General features: G+C 53.2%; 1 protein-coding gene across 1 annotated transcript; it reads left to right on the top strand.

Moving 5' to 3' along the window:
* Window positions 1-3,260: 3,260 nt before the first annotated feature.
* ltap1 (lipid transport auxiliary protein 1) lies at window positions 3,261-11,163 on the top strand. Its single transcript, XM_078431820.1, has 4 exons — window positions 3,261-3,310; window positions 4,321-4,487; window positions 6,282-6,340; window positions 10,492-11,163. The coding sequence occupies exons 1-4, from the start codon at window positions 3,280-3,282 to the stop codon at window positions 10,685-10,687; spliced, it is 453 nt and encodes a 150-aa protein (XP_078287946.1). The 5' UTR covers window positions 3,261-3,279; the 3' UTR covers window positions 10,688-11,163.
* Window positions 11,164-20,257: the final 9,094 nt, after the last annotated feature.

Here is a 20,257-nt window from a genome sequence, read left to right on the forward strand (position 1 = left end):
CCCCCTGGCAGTGCCGTCTGCCACTGACCCTCGTGCCTAACGTCACCCTGACACTGCCCGTCCTGCTGCTGCCACCCTGCCGCGCTAGATTCCCCCAGAAGCTGAAGGGGTTAATTCCGCTAGCCCCTAGAGCCCTATCTAACTCTCTCTTAAATCCATCCAGTAAATCGGCCTCCACTGCCCTCTGCCTTCTTTGGTCTAGTATTGGGTGAAAACTGAACTAATTTTGAACTAATATTGAACTAAAAGTGAACTAATGTTGAACTAAAACTGAACTAATATTGAACTAAACTGAATTAAAACTGAACTAAAACTGAGCTAAACTAAACATGAACTAGTATTGAACTAAAATTGACATAAAACTGAACTAAAATTGAAACTAAACCTGAACTAAAATATCATAATAATCTGGCCTAGGCTCTCGACCCGAAACGTCGCCCGTTCCTTCAGACCAGAGATGCCGCCCGACCCACTGAGTTACTCCAGCGTTTTGCGTCCATCTTCGGCGATGAACAAAATCTTTGTGCGTCAAGAGAACGGGGGAGGGAGAGAGGGGGGAGGGGGGAGAGAGAGGGGGGGAGGAGAGAGAGCGGGGAGGGAGAGAGGGGGGGAGGAGAAGAGAGAGGAGGGAGGGAGAGAGAAAGGGGAGGGAGAGAGAAGGGGAGGGAGAAGAGAAGCGGGTGGGAGAGAGGGGGGGAGGGAGAGAGGGGGGGAGGAGAGAAAGGGGAGGGAGAGAGAGAGAGAGGGGGGGAGGGAGAGAGGGGGGAGGAGAGAGGGGGGGAGGGAGAGAAAGAGAGAAGGGGGGGAGAGAGAGCGGGGGAGGAGAGGGGGGGAGGGGAGAGAGAAAGGGGAGAGAGAGAGCGGGGAGGAAGGAGAGAGAGGAGAGGAGGAGGAGAAGGGAGCCTTCTGTGGTAAAGAATTCCACAGATTCGCCACCCTCTGACTAAAGAAATTCCTCCTCATCTCGTTCCTAAAGGAAGTCTGAAGAAGGGTCTCGACCCGAAACGTCACCCATTCCTTCTCTCCAGAGATGTTGCCTGACCTGCTGAGTTACTCCAGCATTTTGTGAAATAAATACCTTCGATTTGTACCAGCATCTGCAGTTATTTTCTATATATCCTTCCTAAAGGAACGTCCTTCAATTCTGAGGCTGTGCCCTCTGGTCCAGACTCTCCCACTAGTGGAAACATCCTCTCCACATCCACTCTATCCAGGCCGCTCACTGTTCTGCACGTTTCAATGAGGTCCCCCCCCTCATCCTTCTAAACTCCAGCGATACAGGCCCAGTGCCCACAAACGCTGACCGTATGTACTGACCATGGGCGCGTTGTGGCCGATGGCGCGGCGGTTGAGTTGCTGCCTACAGCGAAGCAGCGCCGGAGACCCGGGTTCCACCCCGGCTATGGGCGCCGTCTGTACGGAGTTTGTACGTTCGCCCCGTTGACCCTGAGATCTTCGTTTCCTCCCACACTCCAAAGCGTGCAAGGTTAATGCACGTAGGTTAATTGGCTGGTAAATGTAAAGAATTGTCCCTAGTGGGTGTAGGATAGTGTTAGTGTGCGGGGATCGCTGGTCGGCGCGGACCCGATGGGCCGAAAGGGCCTGTTTCTGCGCTGTATCTCCAAACTAAAATGCTGGAGTAACTCAGCGGGACAGGCAGCACCTCTGGAGAGAAGAATGTTTGACGTTTCGGGTCTGAAGAAGGGCTTCCACCCAAAACGTCACCCGTTCCTTCTCTCCAGAGATGCTGCCTGAGCCGCTGAGTTACAATAGACAATAGAAAATAGGGTGCAGGAGAAGGCCATTCGGCCCTTCGAGCCAGCACCGCCATTCAATGTGACCATGGCTGATCATTCTCAATCAGTACCCCGTTCCTGCCTTCTCCCTATACCCCCTGACTCCGCTATCCTTAAGAGCTCTATCTAGCTCTCTCTTGAATGTATTCAGAGAATTGGTCTGCACTGCCCTCTGAGGCAGAGAATTCCACAGCTTCACAGCTTCATCTCTGTTCTAAAATGGCCTGCCCCTTATTCTTAAACTGTGTGGCCCCTGGTTCTGGACTCCCCCAACATTGGAACATGTTTCCTAACGTGTCAACCCTTAATAATTTTATACGTTTCGATAAGATCCCCTCTCATCCTTCTAAATTCCAGTGTCCAGCATTTGTGTCTATCTTGGTTTAAACCAGCGTTTGCACCATTTTCCTGCCTTCTCCCATAACCCCTGGCTCCCCGAATGGAGGTGACTAATTCAGTTTAGTTTAAGAAAATAACTGCAGATGCTGCTACAAATCGAAGGTATTTATTTCACAAAATGCTGGAGTAACTCAGCAGGTCAGGCAGGCATCTCAGGAGAGAAGAATGGGTCGAGAATCTAAAGATAGTTCCTCTGTCCCTCTCTTTCCCCTTCCCAGTTCTCCCTCTATCTTCCTGCCTCCACCTTAATCCTTCCTGTGTCCCGCCCCCCTGACATCAGTCTGTAGAAGGGTCTCGACCCGAAACGTCACCCATTCTTCTCTCCTGAGATGCTGCCTGACCCGCTGAGTTACTCCAGCATTTTGTGAATAAATACCTTCGACTTGTACCAGCATCTGCAGTTATTGTCTTATACTATCAGTCTGAAGAAGGGTCTCGCCCCGAAAGTTCACCCATTCCTTCTTCTCCTGAGATGCTGCCTGTCCGCTGAGTTACTCCAGCATTTTGTGAAATTCAATTAGTTTATTCAGTTTCAGTTTAGTTCATAGATACGGCGCAGAAACAGGCCCTTCGGCCCACCAAGTCCACACTGATCAGCGATCCCTGCACATTAACATTACCCTACGCACACTAGGGACAATTTACAATTATACCACTGTCCCATCTCCCCCCCCCCCCCCCCCCCCCCCCGGTTTAGTTTAGAGACGCAGCGCGGAAACAGGCCCTTCGGCCCACCAAGTCCGCACCATCCTACTCCACAGGGGACAATTGACACTTATACCAAGCCAATTAACCTACAAACCCGCACGTCTTTGGAGTGCGGGAGGAGACCGAAGATCTCGGAGAAAAACCATGGGAGAACGTACAATCTCCGTACAGACAGCGCCCGTAGTCGGGATGGAACCCGGGTCTCCGGCGCTGCAAGCGCTGTAAGGCGGCAACTCTACCGCCGCGCCATTGTGGCCGCTCTTCAGTTTATTGTCACGTGTGCCACCGTACAGTGAAAAGTCTTGTGGCGCGATCGGATTGACTACAACATTTTCCCCTTGATTTCTCTGCAGGGCGATACAACTACTTGTACAGGATGAAGGCTCTGGACGCCATTCGGCTCATTGGTAAGTGCAGGCAGGCAGTCACATCTTCCCGGTCTGTACAAGAAGGAACTGCAGGTGCTGGTTTAAACCGAAGATAGACACAAAAAGCTGGAGTAACTCAGCGGGACGGGCAGCATCTCTGGTGAGAAGGAAAGGGTGACGTTTGGGTCAAGACCCTTCTTCAAGTTGGGCATGTGGGGCCTACCTGGTTGTCGGGCCTAGCGGGCTGGTCGGGCCTACCGGGGCATGGTGGTCGTCCCTTGCATGTCTGGCCTACAGGGGCCAGTCAGGCCTACTGGGCAGGTGGGGCCTCTACCGGGGCTAGAGGGGCTTACCGGGGCTGGGCGATCCTAACGGGCATGTGGGGCCTACCGGGGTTAGTGGGGCCTGCCTAGTTAGTTGGGCCAACCAGGACATGTAGGGCCTAATGGGGCAGGTTGGGCCTACCGGGGCATGTTGGTCTCCTTTGCATGTCTGGCCTACCTGGGCCAGTCAGGCCTACTGGGCAGGTGGGGCCTACCGGGGCTAGTGGGGCCTACCGGGGCTGGCCGCTCCTAACGGGCATGTGGGGCCTACCAGGGTTAGTGAGGCCTGCCTAATTAGTCGGGCCAACCAGGACATGTGAGGCATACAGGGGCAGGTCGGGCCTACCGGGATTATGTGGGCCTACCGGGGCTGGCCGCTCCTAACGGCTAATGGGGCCTGCCCGGCTGATGGGGCCTACTGGGGCAATGTGGGGCCTACCAGGCATGCTGGGCCTACCGGGGCTGGTCGGGCCTACCCTGCTGATGGGGCCTACTGGGGCTGGTCGGGCCTACCCTGCTGATGGGGCCTACTGGGGGCTGGTTGGGGCGTACCCTGCTGATGGGGCTTATTGGGGCTTGTCGGGCCTACCCTGCTGATGGGGCCTACTGGGCGTGTGGGGGCTACCCGGGGCTGGTCGGGCCTACTGGGCGTGTTGTGGAGCTTCGCGCCAAGATTCCACACTTACTTCCCCTGCAATCACTGATTTTTTTCTCCCCGCCCCACAGATCTTCCGTTGACCCAAGGCCCCGATCACGCCAAGCGCTTGGCGGGCAAGAGTTTCCGCACCTTCCTGCTGGAGCTGAGGGACGGCAGCTCCCCGTACAGGGGGGTCCGCAAGACCCTCGTCGACAAGCTAATCGAGGGCTACGAGGCGGCGCGTTACGGCACAGTGGTGAGCCAGCCCAGCAACGATGGGCCGAGCGGCCGGGCCGGTCCTTATAGAGGCGTCCAACATCACGAGAGAACTAGATCGGGTGGAAAACATAGGAAAATAGGTGCAGGAGGAGGCCATTCGGCCTTCGAGCTAGCACCGCCATTCATTGTGATCACGGCTGATCGTCCACAATCAGTAACCCGTGCCTGCCTTCTCCCCATATCCCTTGATTCCGTTAGCCCCTAGAGCTCTATCTAACTCTCCCTTAAATTCATCCAGTGAATCGGCCTCCACTGTCCTCTGCCTTCTTGGTCTAGTAGTGAGCTAAAACGGAACTAATTTTGAACTAATATTGAACTAAAACTGAACTAATTTTGAACTAATGTTGAACTAAAAGTGAACTAATATTGAACTAATATTGAACTAAAACTGAACTAATATTGAACTAATATTGAACTAAAACTGAACTAATATTGAACTAAAACTGAACTAAAACTGAACTAAAACTGAACTAAAAGTGAACTAAAACTGATCTAAACTGAACTGAACTAAACCTGAACTATATATTGAACTAAAAGTGAACTAATATTGAACTAAATCTGAACTAAAACTGAACTAAACTAAACTGAACTAAACCTGAACTATATATATTGAACTAAAACTGAACTGAACTGAACTGAACTAATATTGAACTAAATCTGAACTAAAAATGAACTAAATTGAACTGAACTGAACTAAACCTGAAGTGAACTAAAATAAACTCAACTCAACTCAAGAACTGAACTAACCTGAACTAACCTAAACTAACCTGAACTAACCTAAACTAATATTGAACTAAAACTAAACTAAATTAAACTAAACTGAAATAAAACTGAACTAAAATTGAACTAAAACTGAACTAAAACTGAACTAAACTAAACCTGAACTGGTATTGAACTAATATTGAACTAAAACTGAACTAAAACAACTAAAATTGAACTAAAACTGAACTAAAACTGAACTAAACTAAACCTGAACTGAACTGAACTGAAACTGAACTAATATTGAACTAATATTGAACTAAAACTGAACTGAACTAAACCTGAACTAATATTGAACTAAAATTGAACTAAAACTGAACTGAACTAAAACTGAACTAATATTGAACTAAAACTGAACTGAACTAAACCTGAACTAATATTGAACTAAAACTGAACTAAAAGTGAACTAATATTAAACAAATATTGAACTAAAATTGAACTAAAATTGAACTAAAACTGATCTAAACTGAACTGAACTAATATTGAACTAATATTGAACTAAAATTGAACTAAAACTGATCTAAAACTAAACTGAACTGAACTAAACTTGAACTATATATATTGAACTAATATTGAACTAATATTGAACTAAACCTGAACTAATATTGAACTAATATTGAACTAAAAGTGAACTAAACCTGAACTAAAATTGAACTAAAATTGAACTAAAACTGAACTAAAACTGAACTAATATTGAACTAAATCTGAACTAAAAATGAACTGAACTGAACTGAACTAAACCTGAAGTGAACTAAAATAAACTCAACTCAACTCAAGAACTGAACTAACCTAAACTAAACTGAACTAACCTAAACTAAACCTGAACTAATATTGAACTAAAACTGAACTAAAATTAAACAAAACAAAACTAAACCAAACTGAACTAGACTAACCCAAACGAATATTTGAACTAAAACTGAACTAAAGTGAACTGAATGAAGGGGTTTACACATTGGACACTGGAGATGACAGGAGAGCACTCATATTCCTGATTCTTTTTTCTCTGTGGCAGGACTTTGGAAAATCGGAATATCAGAAGTACCTGCACGCGGTGAACGAGCTGGCTTCCATGTGAGTTTGTCTCCGTTCTCTCTGCTCCCTCACTCTCCAGGCTGGCGTTGGCTCATTCCTGTCACTATTGAGGCAGCGTGCAGCGTGGGTTCACCAGGTTAATCCCCCGGGATGGCGGGACTGACATATGATGAAAGAATGGGTCGACTGGGCTTGTATTCACTGGAATTTAGAAGGACGAGAGGCGATCTTGCAGAAACATATACAATTCTTAAAGGATTGGACGGGCTAGATGCAGGAAAAATGTTCCCCGATGTTGGGGGAGTCCAGAACCAGGGGTCACACACAGTTTAAGAATAAGGGGTCAGCCATTTAGGACCGAGATGAGGAAAAACTTTTTCACCCAGAGAGTTGTGAATATGTGGAATTCTCTGCCACAGAGGGCAGTGGAGGCCGATTCACTGGATGTTTTCAAGAGAGAGTTAGATTTAGCTCTTGGGGCTAACGGAATCAAGGGATGTGGGGAGAAAGCAGGAACGGGGTACCGATTGTGGATGATCTGCCGTGATCGTGTTGAATGGCTCGAAGGGCCGAATGGCCTCCTCCTGCACCTATGTTCGATGTTTCTATGTCACGTGCATTAAAGTTTGACAAGCAAGTCAACGCTGTGGTAAAAGCCAGCTTCTTCCAGCTTCGTACCATAGCTAAAATCAAACCGTTCCTCCAATTTGACGACATTGAAAAAATCATCCACGCATTCATTTCCTCCCGCCTAGACTACTGCAACTCCCAATACACTGGGATCAGCCAATCATCCGCCCACTATATCAAAAATCTTCTAACCCACCACTCTATCTCCAGGTCCCTCAGGTCGGCCGACTTGGGGCTACTGACTATCCCGCGGTCTGGGCTTAAGCTCAGGGGTGACCGCGCTTTTGCGGTTGCAGCTCCTGGACTGTGGAACAGCATCCCTCTCCCCATCAGAACTGCCCCCTCCATCCACTCCTTTAAGTCCAGTCTCAAAACCTATTTCTACTCCCCAGCGTTTGAGGCCCTCTGAGGGGGCGCTGTGAACTGTTTATGTATGTGCTGTTATGTTTGTGTGCCATTGTGTGTTCGTTCTTAGTACCTGAACTGACGTGCAGCACTTTGGTCACGTGGGTTGTTTTTAAATGTGCTGTACAAATAAAATTGACGACTTGACTTGACTTGACGTGCATCAAAGCCTTGCTCTCCATCAGATTAGTTAACAGCGCAATCAGTACAAAGACGGCACAAAGTTTCGCTAACTAACGCTAGTCCCACACACGCTAGGGATAATTTAAATGAGACCAAGCCAATTAATCTACAAACCCGCACGACTTTGGAGTATGGGAGGAAACCGGAGCGCCCGGAGAAAACCCACGCAGGTCACGGGGAGAACGTGCAAACTCCGTACAGGCAGCACCTGTAGTCAGGATGGGACCCTGGTCTCTGGCACCGTGAGGCAGCAGCTCTACCCGCCGCGCCTCCGCACCGACCACAAACCCCAGCACTTTGTGTCTATCCTAGCGCGTGCGGTCCCAGCAGACTCTAACCCTCCCGAAAACAGACACAAAAAGTTGGAGTAACTCAGCGGGACAGACAGCATCTCCGAAGAGAAGGAATGGCAGACATTTCGGGTCAAGAACCTTCTTTAGCTACCGGTGGGGATGGGTCTGTGTGTAACACTGGGGTACAGTACCGGTGGGGACGGGTGTGTGTGTAATACTGGGGTACAGTACTGGTGGGGACGGGTGTGTGTGTATGTGTGTAACACTGGGGTACAGTACCGGTGGGGACGGGTGTGTGTGTAACACTGGGGTACAGTACCGGTGGGGACGGGTGTGTGTGTGTAACACTGGGGTACAGTACTGGTGGGGACGGGTGTGTGTGTAACACTGGGGTACAGTACCGGTGGGGACGGGTCGGTGTGTATAACACTGGGGTACAGTACTGGTGGGGACGGGTCTGTGTGTATGTGTGTAACACTGGGGTACAGTACTGGTGGGGACGGGTGTGTGTGTAACACTGGGGTACAGTACTGGTGGGGACGGGTGTGTGTGTAACACTGGGGTACAGTACTGGTGGGGACGGGTGTGTGTGTAACACTGGGGTACAGTACTGGTGGGGACGGGTCTGTGTGTATGTGTGTAACACTGGGGTACAGTACTGGTGGGGACGGGTGTGTGTGTAACACTGGGGTACAGTACTGGTGGGGACGGGTGTGTGTGTAACACTGGGGTACAGTACCGGTGGGGACGGGTGTGTGTGTAACACTGGGGTACAGTACTGGTGGGGACGGGTGTGTGTGTAACACTGGGGTACAGTACTGGTGGGGACGAGTGTGTGTGTAACATTGGGGTACAGTACTGGTGGGGACGGGTCTGTGTGTAACACTGGGGTACAGTACTGGTGGGGACGGGTGTGTGTGTAACACTGGGGTACAGTACTGGTGGGGACGGGTGTGTGTGTGACACTGGGGTACAGTACTGGTGGGGACGGGTGTGTGTGTAACACTGGGGTACAGTACCGGTGGGGACGGGTCGGTGTGTATAACACTGGGGTACAGTACTGGTGGGGACGGGTGTGTGTGTAACACTGGGATACAGTACCAGTGGGGACGGGTGTGTGTGTAACACTGGGGTACAGTACTGGTGGGGACGGGTGTGTGTGTAACACTGGGGTACAGTACCAGTGGGGACGGGTGTGTGTGTAACACTGGGGTACAGTACTGGTGGGGACGGGTGTGTGTGTAACACTGGGGTACAGTACTGGTGGGGACGGGTGTGTGTGTAACACTGGGGTACAGTACCGGTGGGGACGGGTGTGTGTGTAACACTGGGGTACAGTACTGGTGGGGACGGGTGTGTGTGTAACACTGGGGTACAGTACTGGTGGGGACGGGTGTGTGTGTAACACTGGGGTACAGTACTGGTGGGGACGGGTGTGTGTGTAACACTGGGGTACAGTACTGGTGGGGACGGGTGTGTGTGTAACACTGGGGTACAGTACTGGTGGGGACGGGTGTGTGTGTAACACTGGGGTACAGTACTGGTGGGGACGGGTGTGTGTATAACACACGGCAATTTTGTGACTAGGCCTTGCTCCAAAACCTACCGCCAAATCGGACGATGGCACCGATTGGCCTTGTGGAGGGTGGGGGCTGGGGGAGGGGGAGGACACCCACCGTTTTTGTAAAGAGAAGCAGCAAACCTTCTGAGAAATAAAATCTAGCACAATTTCGTGACTGTTTTGTGTGAAAAAAAACCAGAAGAGAGGGAGGCGGTGGGCTGGGCCCGGCGGCCATTTTGTTGGCCATGGTGACCATTTTGTTGGCATCACCCACAATCCCCTCTGACTGTACGTTTTTTTGTACCAAAGAGATTTTTTTTGTTCTTTTCGTTTTGTTTTCACGTTTGCGTGCGTGTGTGTAGGTTTGCGTGTGCGCCTTCAGCTCCATGCGCACGCATGTAGGGGTTTCGGATGTATGTGTTCATGGGTGTGGTCACGTGGAGAGTACATGCGTGTTTGTACGCGCACTGGGACATTTGAGAGAGTGCACATGAATGTGTGTGACCGTGTACATGGACTGCGTGGGTGACTGGTGTGTGTGTGTAACACTGGGGTACAGTATCGGTGGGGACGGGTGCGACAATGGACAATAGGTGCAGGAGGAAGCCATTCGGCCCTTCGAGCCAGTACCGCCATTCAATGTGATCATGGCTGATCATTCTCAATCAGTACCCCGTTCCTGCCCTCTCCCCATACCCCCTAACTCCGCTATCCTTAAGAGTTCTATCTAGCTCTCTCTTGAATGTATTCAGAGAATTGGCCTCCATTGCCCTCCGAGGCAGAGAATTCCACAACTCTCTGACTAAAAATGTTTTTTCTCATCTCTGTTCTAAATGGCCGACCCCTTATTCTTAAACTGTGGCCCCTTGTTCTGGACTCCCCCAACATTGGGAACATGTTTCCTGCCTCTAACGTGTCCAACCCCTTAATAATCTTATACGTTTCGATAAGATCCCCTCTCATCCTTCTAAATTCCAGTGTATACAAGCCTAGTCGCTCCAGTCTTTCAACATATGACAGTCCCGCCATTCCGGGAATTAACCTAGTAAACCTACGCTGCACGCCCTCCCTGCAGTTCCGTGCTGCACATGTGGCCTAACCCTCCTGTCCTGGTTCAGCCTGCAGGCACGGGGAAACTGGAGCCAGGCCCAGCACCAGAACGCGGCCAAGGACATGACCGGCCCGGCCGAGCCGCCATCACCCAGCACCATCCAGGTCACGTACCTGCCCTCCAACCGCAGCAAGAGGCCCAAGCACTTCCTCGAGCTCAAGAGCTTCAAAGACAACTACAACACGCTGGAGAGCACGCTGTGAGGGGGAGCGGGGGGCCTGTGAGCACGATGAGAGGGGCCGCAGTGAGCACAGTGAGGGGCCACATTGAGCACAGTGAGGGGCCACATTGAGCACAGTGAGGGGGGCCGCAGTGAGCACAGTGAGGGGCCACATTGAGCACAGTGAGGGGCCACATTGAGCACAGTGAGGGGCCACATTGAGCACAGTGAGAGGGGCCGCAGTGAGCACAGTGAGGGGCCACATTGAGCACAGTGAGAGGGGCCGCAGTGAGCACAGTGAGGGGCCACATTGAGCACAGTGAGGGGCCACATTGAGCACAGTGAGGGGCCACATTGAGCACAGTGAGAGGGGCCGCAGTGAGCACAGTGAGGGGCCACATTGAGCACAGTGAGGGGCCACATTGAGCACAGTGAGGGGCCACAGTGAGGGGCCACAGTGAGGGGGGCCACAGTGAGCACGATGAGAGGGGCCACAGTGAGGGGCCACAGTGAGGGGGGCCACAGTGAGGGGCCACAGTGAGAGGGGCCGGGGGGAACCGGGGGCCGCAGGGGCAAGGGAGCGAGCTAATGGACCACCGCAAGGAGAGGGGCGAATGGCCGAGCTCACTGAGATTCCTCACATCCCCCCCTCCGCTCCACACTCCTCCCCTCTGCTCCACACTCCTCTCCCCTCCTCTCCTCTCCTCTTCCAACTTCTTCCCTCCACTCCCCTCTTCCCTCCACTCCCCTCCCCGCCTCTCCCCTCCACTCCCCTCCATTCTCCACTCCCCTCCCCTCCTCTCCCCTCTCCCCTTCTCTCCTCTCCCCTCCTCACCCCTCCACTCCCCTCCTCTCCCCTCCACTCCCCTCTTCCCTCCACTCCTCACCCCTCCTCTTCCCTCCACTCCCCTCTTCCCTTCACTCTCCCCTCCCCTCGAATCCCTTCTCCCCTCCACTCTCCTCCCCTACCCCCCTCCCCGCCTCTTCCCTCCACTCTCCTCCACTCCTCTCCCCTCCACTCTCCTCTCCCCTCTTCCCTCCACTCTCCTCTCCCCTCTTCCCTCCACTCTCCTCTTCCCTCCACTCTCCTCCCCGCCTCTTCCCTCCTCTCTCCTCCTCTTCCCTCCACTCCCCTCTCCCCTCCCCTTCACTGAACACTGACTGGCTGGAGGTCTCTGAATGTGGGGCGTGTTAATAGTGGGGCTACACAACACTGGGGTACAGTACCGGTAGAGACAAATCTGCCCCCCTTCCCTCTCTAGCTCCCTCCCTCCCTCTCTCCCTCTCTCCCTCCCTCATGCTCCCTCTCTCTGCACAATGTCGCAGCGGGTAGAGCTGCTGCCTCACAGCGCCGGAGACCCAGGTTCCACCCTAACTACGAGCGCTGTCTGTACGGAGTTTGCACGTTCTCCCCGTGACCTGCGTGGGTTTTCTCCGGGCGCTCCGGTTTCCTCCTGCAATTGGCTTGGCGTAAGTGTAAAAATTGTCCCTATTGGGTGTGGGATAGTGTTAATGTGCGGGGATCGCTGGTCGGCGCGGACCCGGTGGGCCGAAGGGCCTGTTTTCACACAATCTCTAAACTAAACTAAAGACACAGAAAGCTGGAGTAACTCAGCGGGACGGGCAGCATCTCTGGAGAGAAGGAATGGGCGACGTTTTGTAAATCTCTCCCTCCCTCATGCACTCACCCTCCCCCTCTCCATCTCTCACCCTCCCCCTCTCCATCTCTCTCTCTCTCTCTCTCGCTCCCCCTCTCTGTGCTCCCACGGCCTATCTCGCCTCAGTGTGTGCGCGTGTGTGCGTGCGTGTGTGTTTTTCTCTTTCCCTGTTGTAAATAAAGTCGCCGTGTTTGAACCAGACTGAGTTTCCCCGTTTCGTGTTCCCGCGCGCGTCTGGTAGCGGGAACGGCGAACTTCCCACGCCACCACCTCACCTCTCTGCCGGACCCCGACAGGAAAGGGGGAGCAAAGAGGTCCTCCAGCAGTTGTAAGGGGCCCTGGTGAGGCCCCTGTGGGGCCAGGTTCAGCTCAAACTCCATCATCAAGTTTGCTGATGACACTGTGGTGGTGGGCCGGATCTCCAACAACGATGAGAAGGCCTACCCTACCGGGAGGAGGTGGCTGATCTGGCACTCTGGTGTCAGGACAACAGCCTCCTCTTGAATGTCACTAAAACAAAGGAGCTGATTGTGGACTTCAGAAGGGCTAAACATCCAAGGACGTACACGCCACTGGAGATAAATGGGTCTACTGTGGATAGGGTGAGCAGTTTTAAATACTTGGGAGTCCGCATCACAGAGGATCTGACATGGGCAACGCACTGGTGGGTAAGGCAAAGCAGCACCTTTACCACCTCAGACAGCTGAGGAGATTCAGAGTGTCTCTGAGGATCCTTCATTGCTTCTAATCTGGGGCTGTAGAGAGCATCCTGTCCGGCAACATTACAGTCTGGTTTGGGAACAGCTCTGCCCAGGACAGGAAGGCCCTGCAGAGAGTAGTGCGTTCGGCAGAAGGCACCATGGGAACTACACTCGTCCCCCTGCAGGACCTATACATCAGGAGGTGCAGATCCAGAGCAAGCAAGATTATGGGGGACCCCTGCCACCCCAGTAACGGACTGTTCCAGATGCTACGATCAGGCAAACGCCTCCGCTGTCACGCTGTGAAAACAGAGAGGATGAGACGGAGTTTCTTCCCACAGGCCATCAGGACTGTTAATTTTTATAACTCCAGAGACTAATTTTTTGTCTACACTATAGTAACTTATTAACTTTATTTATATGCTGTAACTGTAATACTTTTTTGTGCACAACCCGCAGGCATTGCCACTTTCATTTCACTGCACGTCGTGTATGTGTATGTGACAAATAAACTTGACTTGAGACCACGTCTGGAGTACCGAGCGCGGTTTTGGTCTCCTAATTCGAGGAAGGACGTCCTTGCTATTGAGGCAGTGCAGCGTAGGTTCACCAGGTTAATCGGCCTGGTGCAAGTGTAAATTGTCACTGGTGTGTGCCGGATAGTGTTAGTGTGCGGGGATCGCTGGTCGGCGCGGACCCGGTGGGCCGAAGGGCCTGTTTACGCGCTGTGTCTCTAAAGTGTAAAGAGTTGTAAAAGGACAGCCAACATCAATCCTTGCTGGTATCTTATACCCAGAACTGAAGGAACGTCTCATAGAAACATAGAAAATAGGTGCAGGAGTAGGCCATTCGGCCCTTCGAGCCTGTACGCACCGCCATTCAATATGATCATGGCTGATCATCCAACTCAGTATCCCGTACCTGCCTTCTCTCCATACCCCCTGATCCCTTTAGCCACAAGGGCCACATCTAACTCCCCCTTAAATATAGCCAATGAACTGGCCTCAACTACCTTCTGTGGCAGAGAATTCCACAGATTCACCACTCTGTGTGTGAAAATAAACGTTCTCATCTCGGTCCTAAAAGACTTCCCCCTTATCCTTAAACTGTGACCCCTTGTTCTGGACTTCCCCAACATCGGGAACAATCTTCCCGCATCCAGCCTGTCCAACCCCCTTAAGAATTTTGTAAGTTTCTATAAGATCCCCCCTCAATCTTCTAAATCCCAGCGAGTACAAGCCGAGTCTATCCAGTCTTTCTTCATATGAAAGTCCTGCCATCCCAGGGATCAATCTGGTGAACCTTCTCTGTACTCCCTCTATGGCAAGAATGTCTTTCCTCAGATTAGGAGACCAAAACTGTACGCAATACTCCAGGTGCGGTCTCACCAATGTCTCGACCTGAAACATCACCCAATCCTTCTATCCAGAGAAGGCAGCGGATAGAGCTGCTGCCTTTAAGCGCCAGAGACCCGGGTTCGATCCTGACCACAGGCGCTGTCTGTACGGAGTTTGTACGTTCTCCCCGTGACCTGCGTGGGTTTTCCCCCCGAGATCTTTGGTTTCCTCCCACACTCCAAAGTCGTGCTTAGGTTTGTATTTCACAAAACGCTGGGGTAACTCAGCAGGTCAGGCAGCATCTCAGGAGAGAAGGAATGGGTGACGTTTCAGGTCGAGACCCTTCTTCAGACTGAAGAACCTGGTTAACCAGATTACTCGACACAAAATGCTGGAGTAACTCAGCGGGTCAGGAAGCATCTCTGGAGAGAAGGAATGGGTGACGTTTCGGGTCGAGACCCTTCTTCAGACTGACCCGAAAAACGTCACCCGTTCCTTCTCTCCAGAGATGCTGCCCGACCTGCTGAGTTACTCCAGCATTTTGTGAAATAAATACCTTCGATTAGTACCAGCATCTGCAGTTATTTTCGTAAACTACTTAGGTTTGTAGGTCAGGTGTAAGTGTAAGATTGTCCCCAGTGTGTGTAGGACAGTGTCAACAGAGAAGCAAACTGACGAAGATGTGGGTGGATGCTCCATTGGTGACCTGGACACTGTAGGTCTGGACGCTGTAGGCCTGGACGCTGTAGGCCCGGACAGTGTAGGCCCGGACACTGTAGGTCCGGACACTAGGTCTGGATGCTGTAGGCCTGGACGCTGTAGGCCCGGATAGTGTAGGCCCGGACAGTGTAGGTCCGGACACTGTAGGTCTGGATGCTGTAGGCCTGGACGCTGTAGGCCCGGACACTGTAGGCCTGGACAGTGTAGGTCCGGACACTGTAGGTCTGGATGCTGTAGGCCTGGACAGTGTAGGCCTGGATGCTGTAGGCCTGGACGCTGTAGGCCTGGACACTATAGGTCTGGATGCTGTAGGCCCGGACAGTGTAGGCCCGGACAGTGTAGGTCCGGACACTGTAGGTCTGGATGCTGTAGGCCCGGACAGTGTAGGCCCGGACACTGTAGGCCTGGACAGTGTAGGTCCGGACACTGTAGGCCTGGACGCTGTAGGCCTGGACGCTGTAGGCCCGGACACTGTAGGCCTGGACAGTGTAGGCCCGGACGCTGTAGGCCCAGACAGTGTAGGCCCGGACGCTGTAGACCCGGACACTGTAGGCCCGGACAGTGTAGGCCAGGACAGTGTAGGCCCGGACACTGTAGGCCTGGACAGTGTAGGTCCGGACACTGTAGGTCTGGATGCTGTAGGCCTGGACGCTGTAGGCCCGGACACTGTAGGCCTGGACAGTGTAGGTCCGGACACTGTAGGCCAGGACAGTGTAGGCCCGGACACTGTAGGCCTGGACAGTGTAGGTCCGGACACTGTAGGCCAGGACAGTGTAGGCCCGGACACTGTAGGCCTGGACAGAGTAGGCCTGGATGCTGTAGGCCTGGACGCTGTAGGCCCGGACAGTGTAGGTCCGGACACTGTAGGTCTGGATGCTGTAGGCCCAGATGCTGTAGGTACAGACAGTGTAGTAGGAAAAAAATTGCAGATGCTGGTTAAAATTTGTGTCTACCTGACTGGATGACCACAACATGTCAGGCTACAGAACTGTGTCTCGGACATGGTGGAGTCTCGCCACACAGGGGACGTTCCTCTCTCCCTTCCTGTTCACCATCTACACCTCGGACTTCAGATATAACTCCGTCCCCTGCCACCTGCGGAGGTTTTCAGATGACTGCAATTGTGGGCTGCATCAGTGAGGGAGGGGTAGGGTTGCCAACCGTCCCGTATTAGGCGGGACGTCCCGTATTTTGGGCTATATTGATTTGTTCTGTTCGGGACCGCCCTTGTCCCGTATTAGGCCCGGGGGGGGGGGCTCTGTCGGCCGGGACAGTGTAGGCCTGGATGCTGTAGGCCTGGACGCTATAGGTCCGGACACTGCAAGCCCGGACATTGTAGGCCCGCTCCCTGTAGGCACGGACACTGTAGGCACGGACACTGTAGGCCTGGACACTGTAGGCCCGACAGTGTAGGCCCGGACACTATTGGCCTAGATGCTGTAGGTCCAGACAGTGTAGTAGGAAAAAAATTGCAGATGCTGGTTAAAATTTGTGTCTACCTTCCGGACAGTGTAGGCCCGGAAACTGTAGGTCCGGACAGTGTAGGCCCGGACAGTGTACGCCCGGACACTGTGGGTCCGGACAGTGTAGGCCCGGACACTGCAAGTCCGAACAGTGTAGGCCCGGACACTGTAGACCCGGACACTGTAGGCCCGGACAGTGTGGGCCCCGACACTGTAGGTCCGGACAGTGTAGGCCCGGACAGTGTAGGCCCCGACACTGTAGGCCTGGACAGTGTAGGCCCCGACACTGTAGGTCCGGACAATGTAGGCCCGGACATTGTAGGTCCAGACAGTGTAGGCCCGGACACCGTAGGTCCGGACACAGTAGGCCCGGACAGTGTAGGCCCGGACAGTGTAGGTCCGGACAGTGTAGGCCCAGACAGTGTAGGTCCGGACACTGTAGGTCTGGATGCTGTAGGCCCGGACACTGTAGGCCCGGACAGTGTAGGCCCGGACAGTGTAGGTCCGGACAGTGTAGGGCTGGATGCTGTAGGCCTGGACGCTGTAGGCCCGGACACTGTAGGCCCGGACAGTGTTGGCCCGGACAGTGTAGGCCCCGACACTGTAGGCCTGGACAGTGTAGGCCCCGACACTGTAGGTCCGGACAATGTAGGCCCGGACATTGTAGGTCCAGACAGTGTAGGCCCGGACACCGTAGGTCCGGACACAGTAGGCCCGGACAGTGTAGGCCCCGACACTGTAGGTCCGGACAGTGTAGGCCCGGACAGTGTAGGTCCGGACACTGTAGGTCTGGATGCTGTAGGCCCGGACACTGTAGGCCCGGACAGTGTAGGCCCGGACAGTGTAGGTCCGGACAGTGTAGGGCTGGATGCTGTAGGCCTGGACGCTGTAGGCCCGGACACTGTAGGCCCAAACAGTGTTGGCCCGGACAGTGTAGGTCCGGACACTGTAGGTCTGGACGCTGTAGGCCTGGACACTGTAGGCCTGGACAGTGTAGGTCCGGACACTGTAGGTCTGGATGCTGTAGGCCCGGACAGTGTAGGCCTGGATGCTGTAGGCCTGGACGCTGTAGGCCCGGACAGTGTAGGTCCGGACACTGTAGGTCTGGATGCTGTAGGCCTGGACTCTGTAGGCCCGGACACTGTAGGCCCGGACAGTCTAGGTCCGGACACTGTAGGTCTGGATGCTGTAGGCCTAGATGCTGTAGGTCCAGACAGTGTAGTAGGAAAAAAATTGCAGATGCTGGTTAAAATTTGTGTCTACCTGACTGGATGACCACAATATGTCAGGCTACAGAACTGTGTCTCGGACATGGTGGAGTCTCGCCACACAGGGGACGTTCCTCTCTCCCTTCCTGTTCACCATCTACACCTCGGACTTCAGATATAACTCCGTCCCCTGCCACCTGCGGAGGTTTTCAAATGACTCTGCAATTGTGGGCTGCATCAGTGAAGGAGGGGTAGGGTTGCCAACCGTCCTGTATTAGGCAGGACATCCCGTATTTTGGGCTAAATTGATTTGTTCTGTTCGGGACCGCCCTTGTCCCGTATTAGGCCCGGGGGGGCTCTGTCGGCCGGGACAGTGTAGGCCCGGATGCTGTAGGCCTGGACGCTATAGGTCCGGACACTGCAAGCCCGGACATTGTAGGCCCGGACCCTGTAGGCACGGACACTGTAGGCACGGACACTGTAGGCCTGGACACTGTAGGCCCGACAGTGTAGGCCCGGACACTATTGGCCCAGATGCTGTAGGTCCAGACAGTGTAGTAGGAAAAAAATTGCAGATGCTGGTTAAAATTTGTGTCTACCTTTCCGGACAGTGTAGGCCCGGACAGTGTAGGCCTGGACAGTGTAGGCCCGAACAGTGTACGCCCGGACACTGTAGATCCGGACAGTGTATGCCCGGACACTGTAGGCCCGGACAGTGTAGGTCTGGACCGTGTAGGCCCGAACAGTGTAGGCCCGGACAGTGTAGGCCCGGACATTGTAGGTCCAGACAGTGTAGGCCCCGACACTGTAGGTCCGGACAGTGTAGGCCCGAACAGTGTAGGCCCGGACACTGTAGGCCCGGACAGTGTAGGCCCCGACACTGTAGGTCCGGACAGTGTAGGCCCCGACACTGTAGGTCCGGACAGTGTAGGCCCGGACAGTGTAGGCCCGGGCGCCGCCTAACGGAGGTTGCGTGGCAACCCGCCTCCTGGCCCAGGCGGCCGCCATTGGTGGAGCAGGAGCACGTGGCCGCTGGCTGGGTGAGGTCACGTGGGGCGCGGGGAGGTGACGTCACCTTTTGTCCCTTATTTGGGAGCGAGATAGTTGGCAACCCCTAGTTGGGGGAGGGAAGCTGAATACACAGGTGGGGTGGAGTCAACGACTTTGTTGAGTGGCGTGGGCTGAACCACCCGCAGCTCAACACCGACAAGACGTGGTGGTGGACTGGAGGAGGAGAGGAACAGCCCTGTCTCCATCAGTGGTGTGGATGTGCGGTGTACCAGGGAGGAGAAATAAACCTTCAGTCCTGCCACCGCACGATCAACCCGCAAGAGACCCGGGTTCCATCCCGACCGCGGGCGCCGTCTGTACGGAGTTTGTACGTTCTCCCCGTGACCTGCGTGGGTTTTCTCCGAGATCTTTGGTTTCCCCCCACACTCCAAAGACGTGCGGGTTTGTAGGTTAATTGGCTTGGTCCTGGGATAATGAAGTTCTATCGTATCGTCGGTGCAGGGCGGGGATCGCTGGTCGGCCTGTTTACCAGCGCGGTTTCTCTAGACTAAACTAAGCTAAAGTTTACGCTGCCTGTCCCACTGAGTTACTCCAGCATTTGGTGTCTACAACTACAATGTGCAACTGAGGAAAGACATTCTTGCCATAGAGGTAGTAGGAAAGTTAGATAGAGCTCTAGGGGCTAGTGGAATCTAGGGGTACGGGGAGAAGGCAGGCACGGGTTACTGATTGTGGACGGTCAGCCATGATCACGATGAAAGTTTTGGTCTCCTAATCTGAGGAAAGACATTCTTGCCATAGAGGGAGTACAGAGAAGGTTCACCAGATTGATCCCTGGGATGGCAGGACTTTCATATGAAGAAAGACTGGATAGGCTCGGCTTGTACTCGCTGGAATTTAGAAGATTGAGGGGGGATCTTATAGAAACGTACAAAATTCTTAAGGGGTTGGACAGGCTAGATGCAGGAAGATTGTTCCCGATGTTGGGGAAGTCCAGAACAAGGGGCCACACAGTTTAAGGATAAGGGGGAAGTCTTTTAGGACCGAGTTTTTTTCCCACACAGAGAGTGGTGAATCTGTGGAATTCTCTGCCACAGAAGGTAGTTGAGGCCAGTTCATTGGCTATATTTAAGAGGGAGTTAGATGTGGCCCTTGTGGCTAAAGGGGTCAGGGGGTATGGAGAGAAGGCAGGTACGGGATACTGAGTTGGATGATCAGCCATGATCATATTGAATGGCGGTGCGTACAGGCTCGAAGGGCCGAATGGCCTCCTCCTGCACCTATTTTCTATGTTTCTATGAGTCAGCACTGAGATCCGGTGGCTGTCTGCATTCCCCGTCTCATTCCTCTCCTCCTCAAGTCAAGTCAAGTCACGTTTATTTGTCACGTACACACACACACACAAGATGTGCAGTGAAATGAAAATGGCGACGCCTGCGGATTGTGCTAAACTGCCAAACAGGATAGAAAAAAAATGTTCACACAAAACATAAATTAAAAGAGTCCCTGGTGATG

Source organism: Rhinoraja longicauda, chromosome 44 (assembly GCF_053455715.1).
Source record: "Rhinoraja longicauda isolate Sanriku21f chromosome 44, sRhiLon1.1, whole genome shotgun sequence".
NCBI lineage: Eukaryota > Metazoa > Chordata > Chondrichthyes > Rajiformes > Arhynchobatidae > Rhinoraja > Rhinoraja longicauda.

Bases quoted from the DNA above. Each gene is read 5' to 3' on its own strand.
- ltap1 (XM_078431820.1), top strand. From the start codon at position 3,280: ATGAAGGCTCTGGACGCCATTCGGCTCATTG. The intron at 3,311-4,320 runs GTAAGTGCAGGC...CCCGCCCCACAG, and splicing joins GGACGCCATTCGGCTCATTG to ATCTTCCGTTGACCCAAGGC. The intron at 4,488-6,281 runs GTGAGCCAGCCC...TCTCTGTGGCAG, and splicing joins CGGCGCGTTACGGCACAGTG to GACTTTGGAAAATCGGAATA.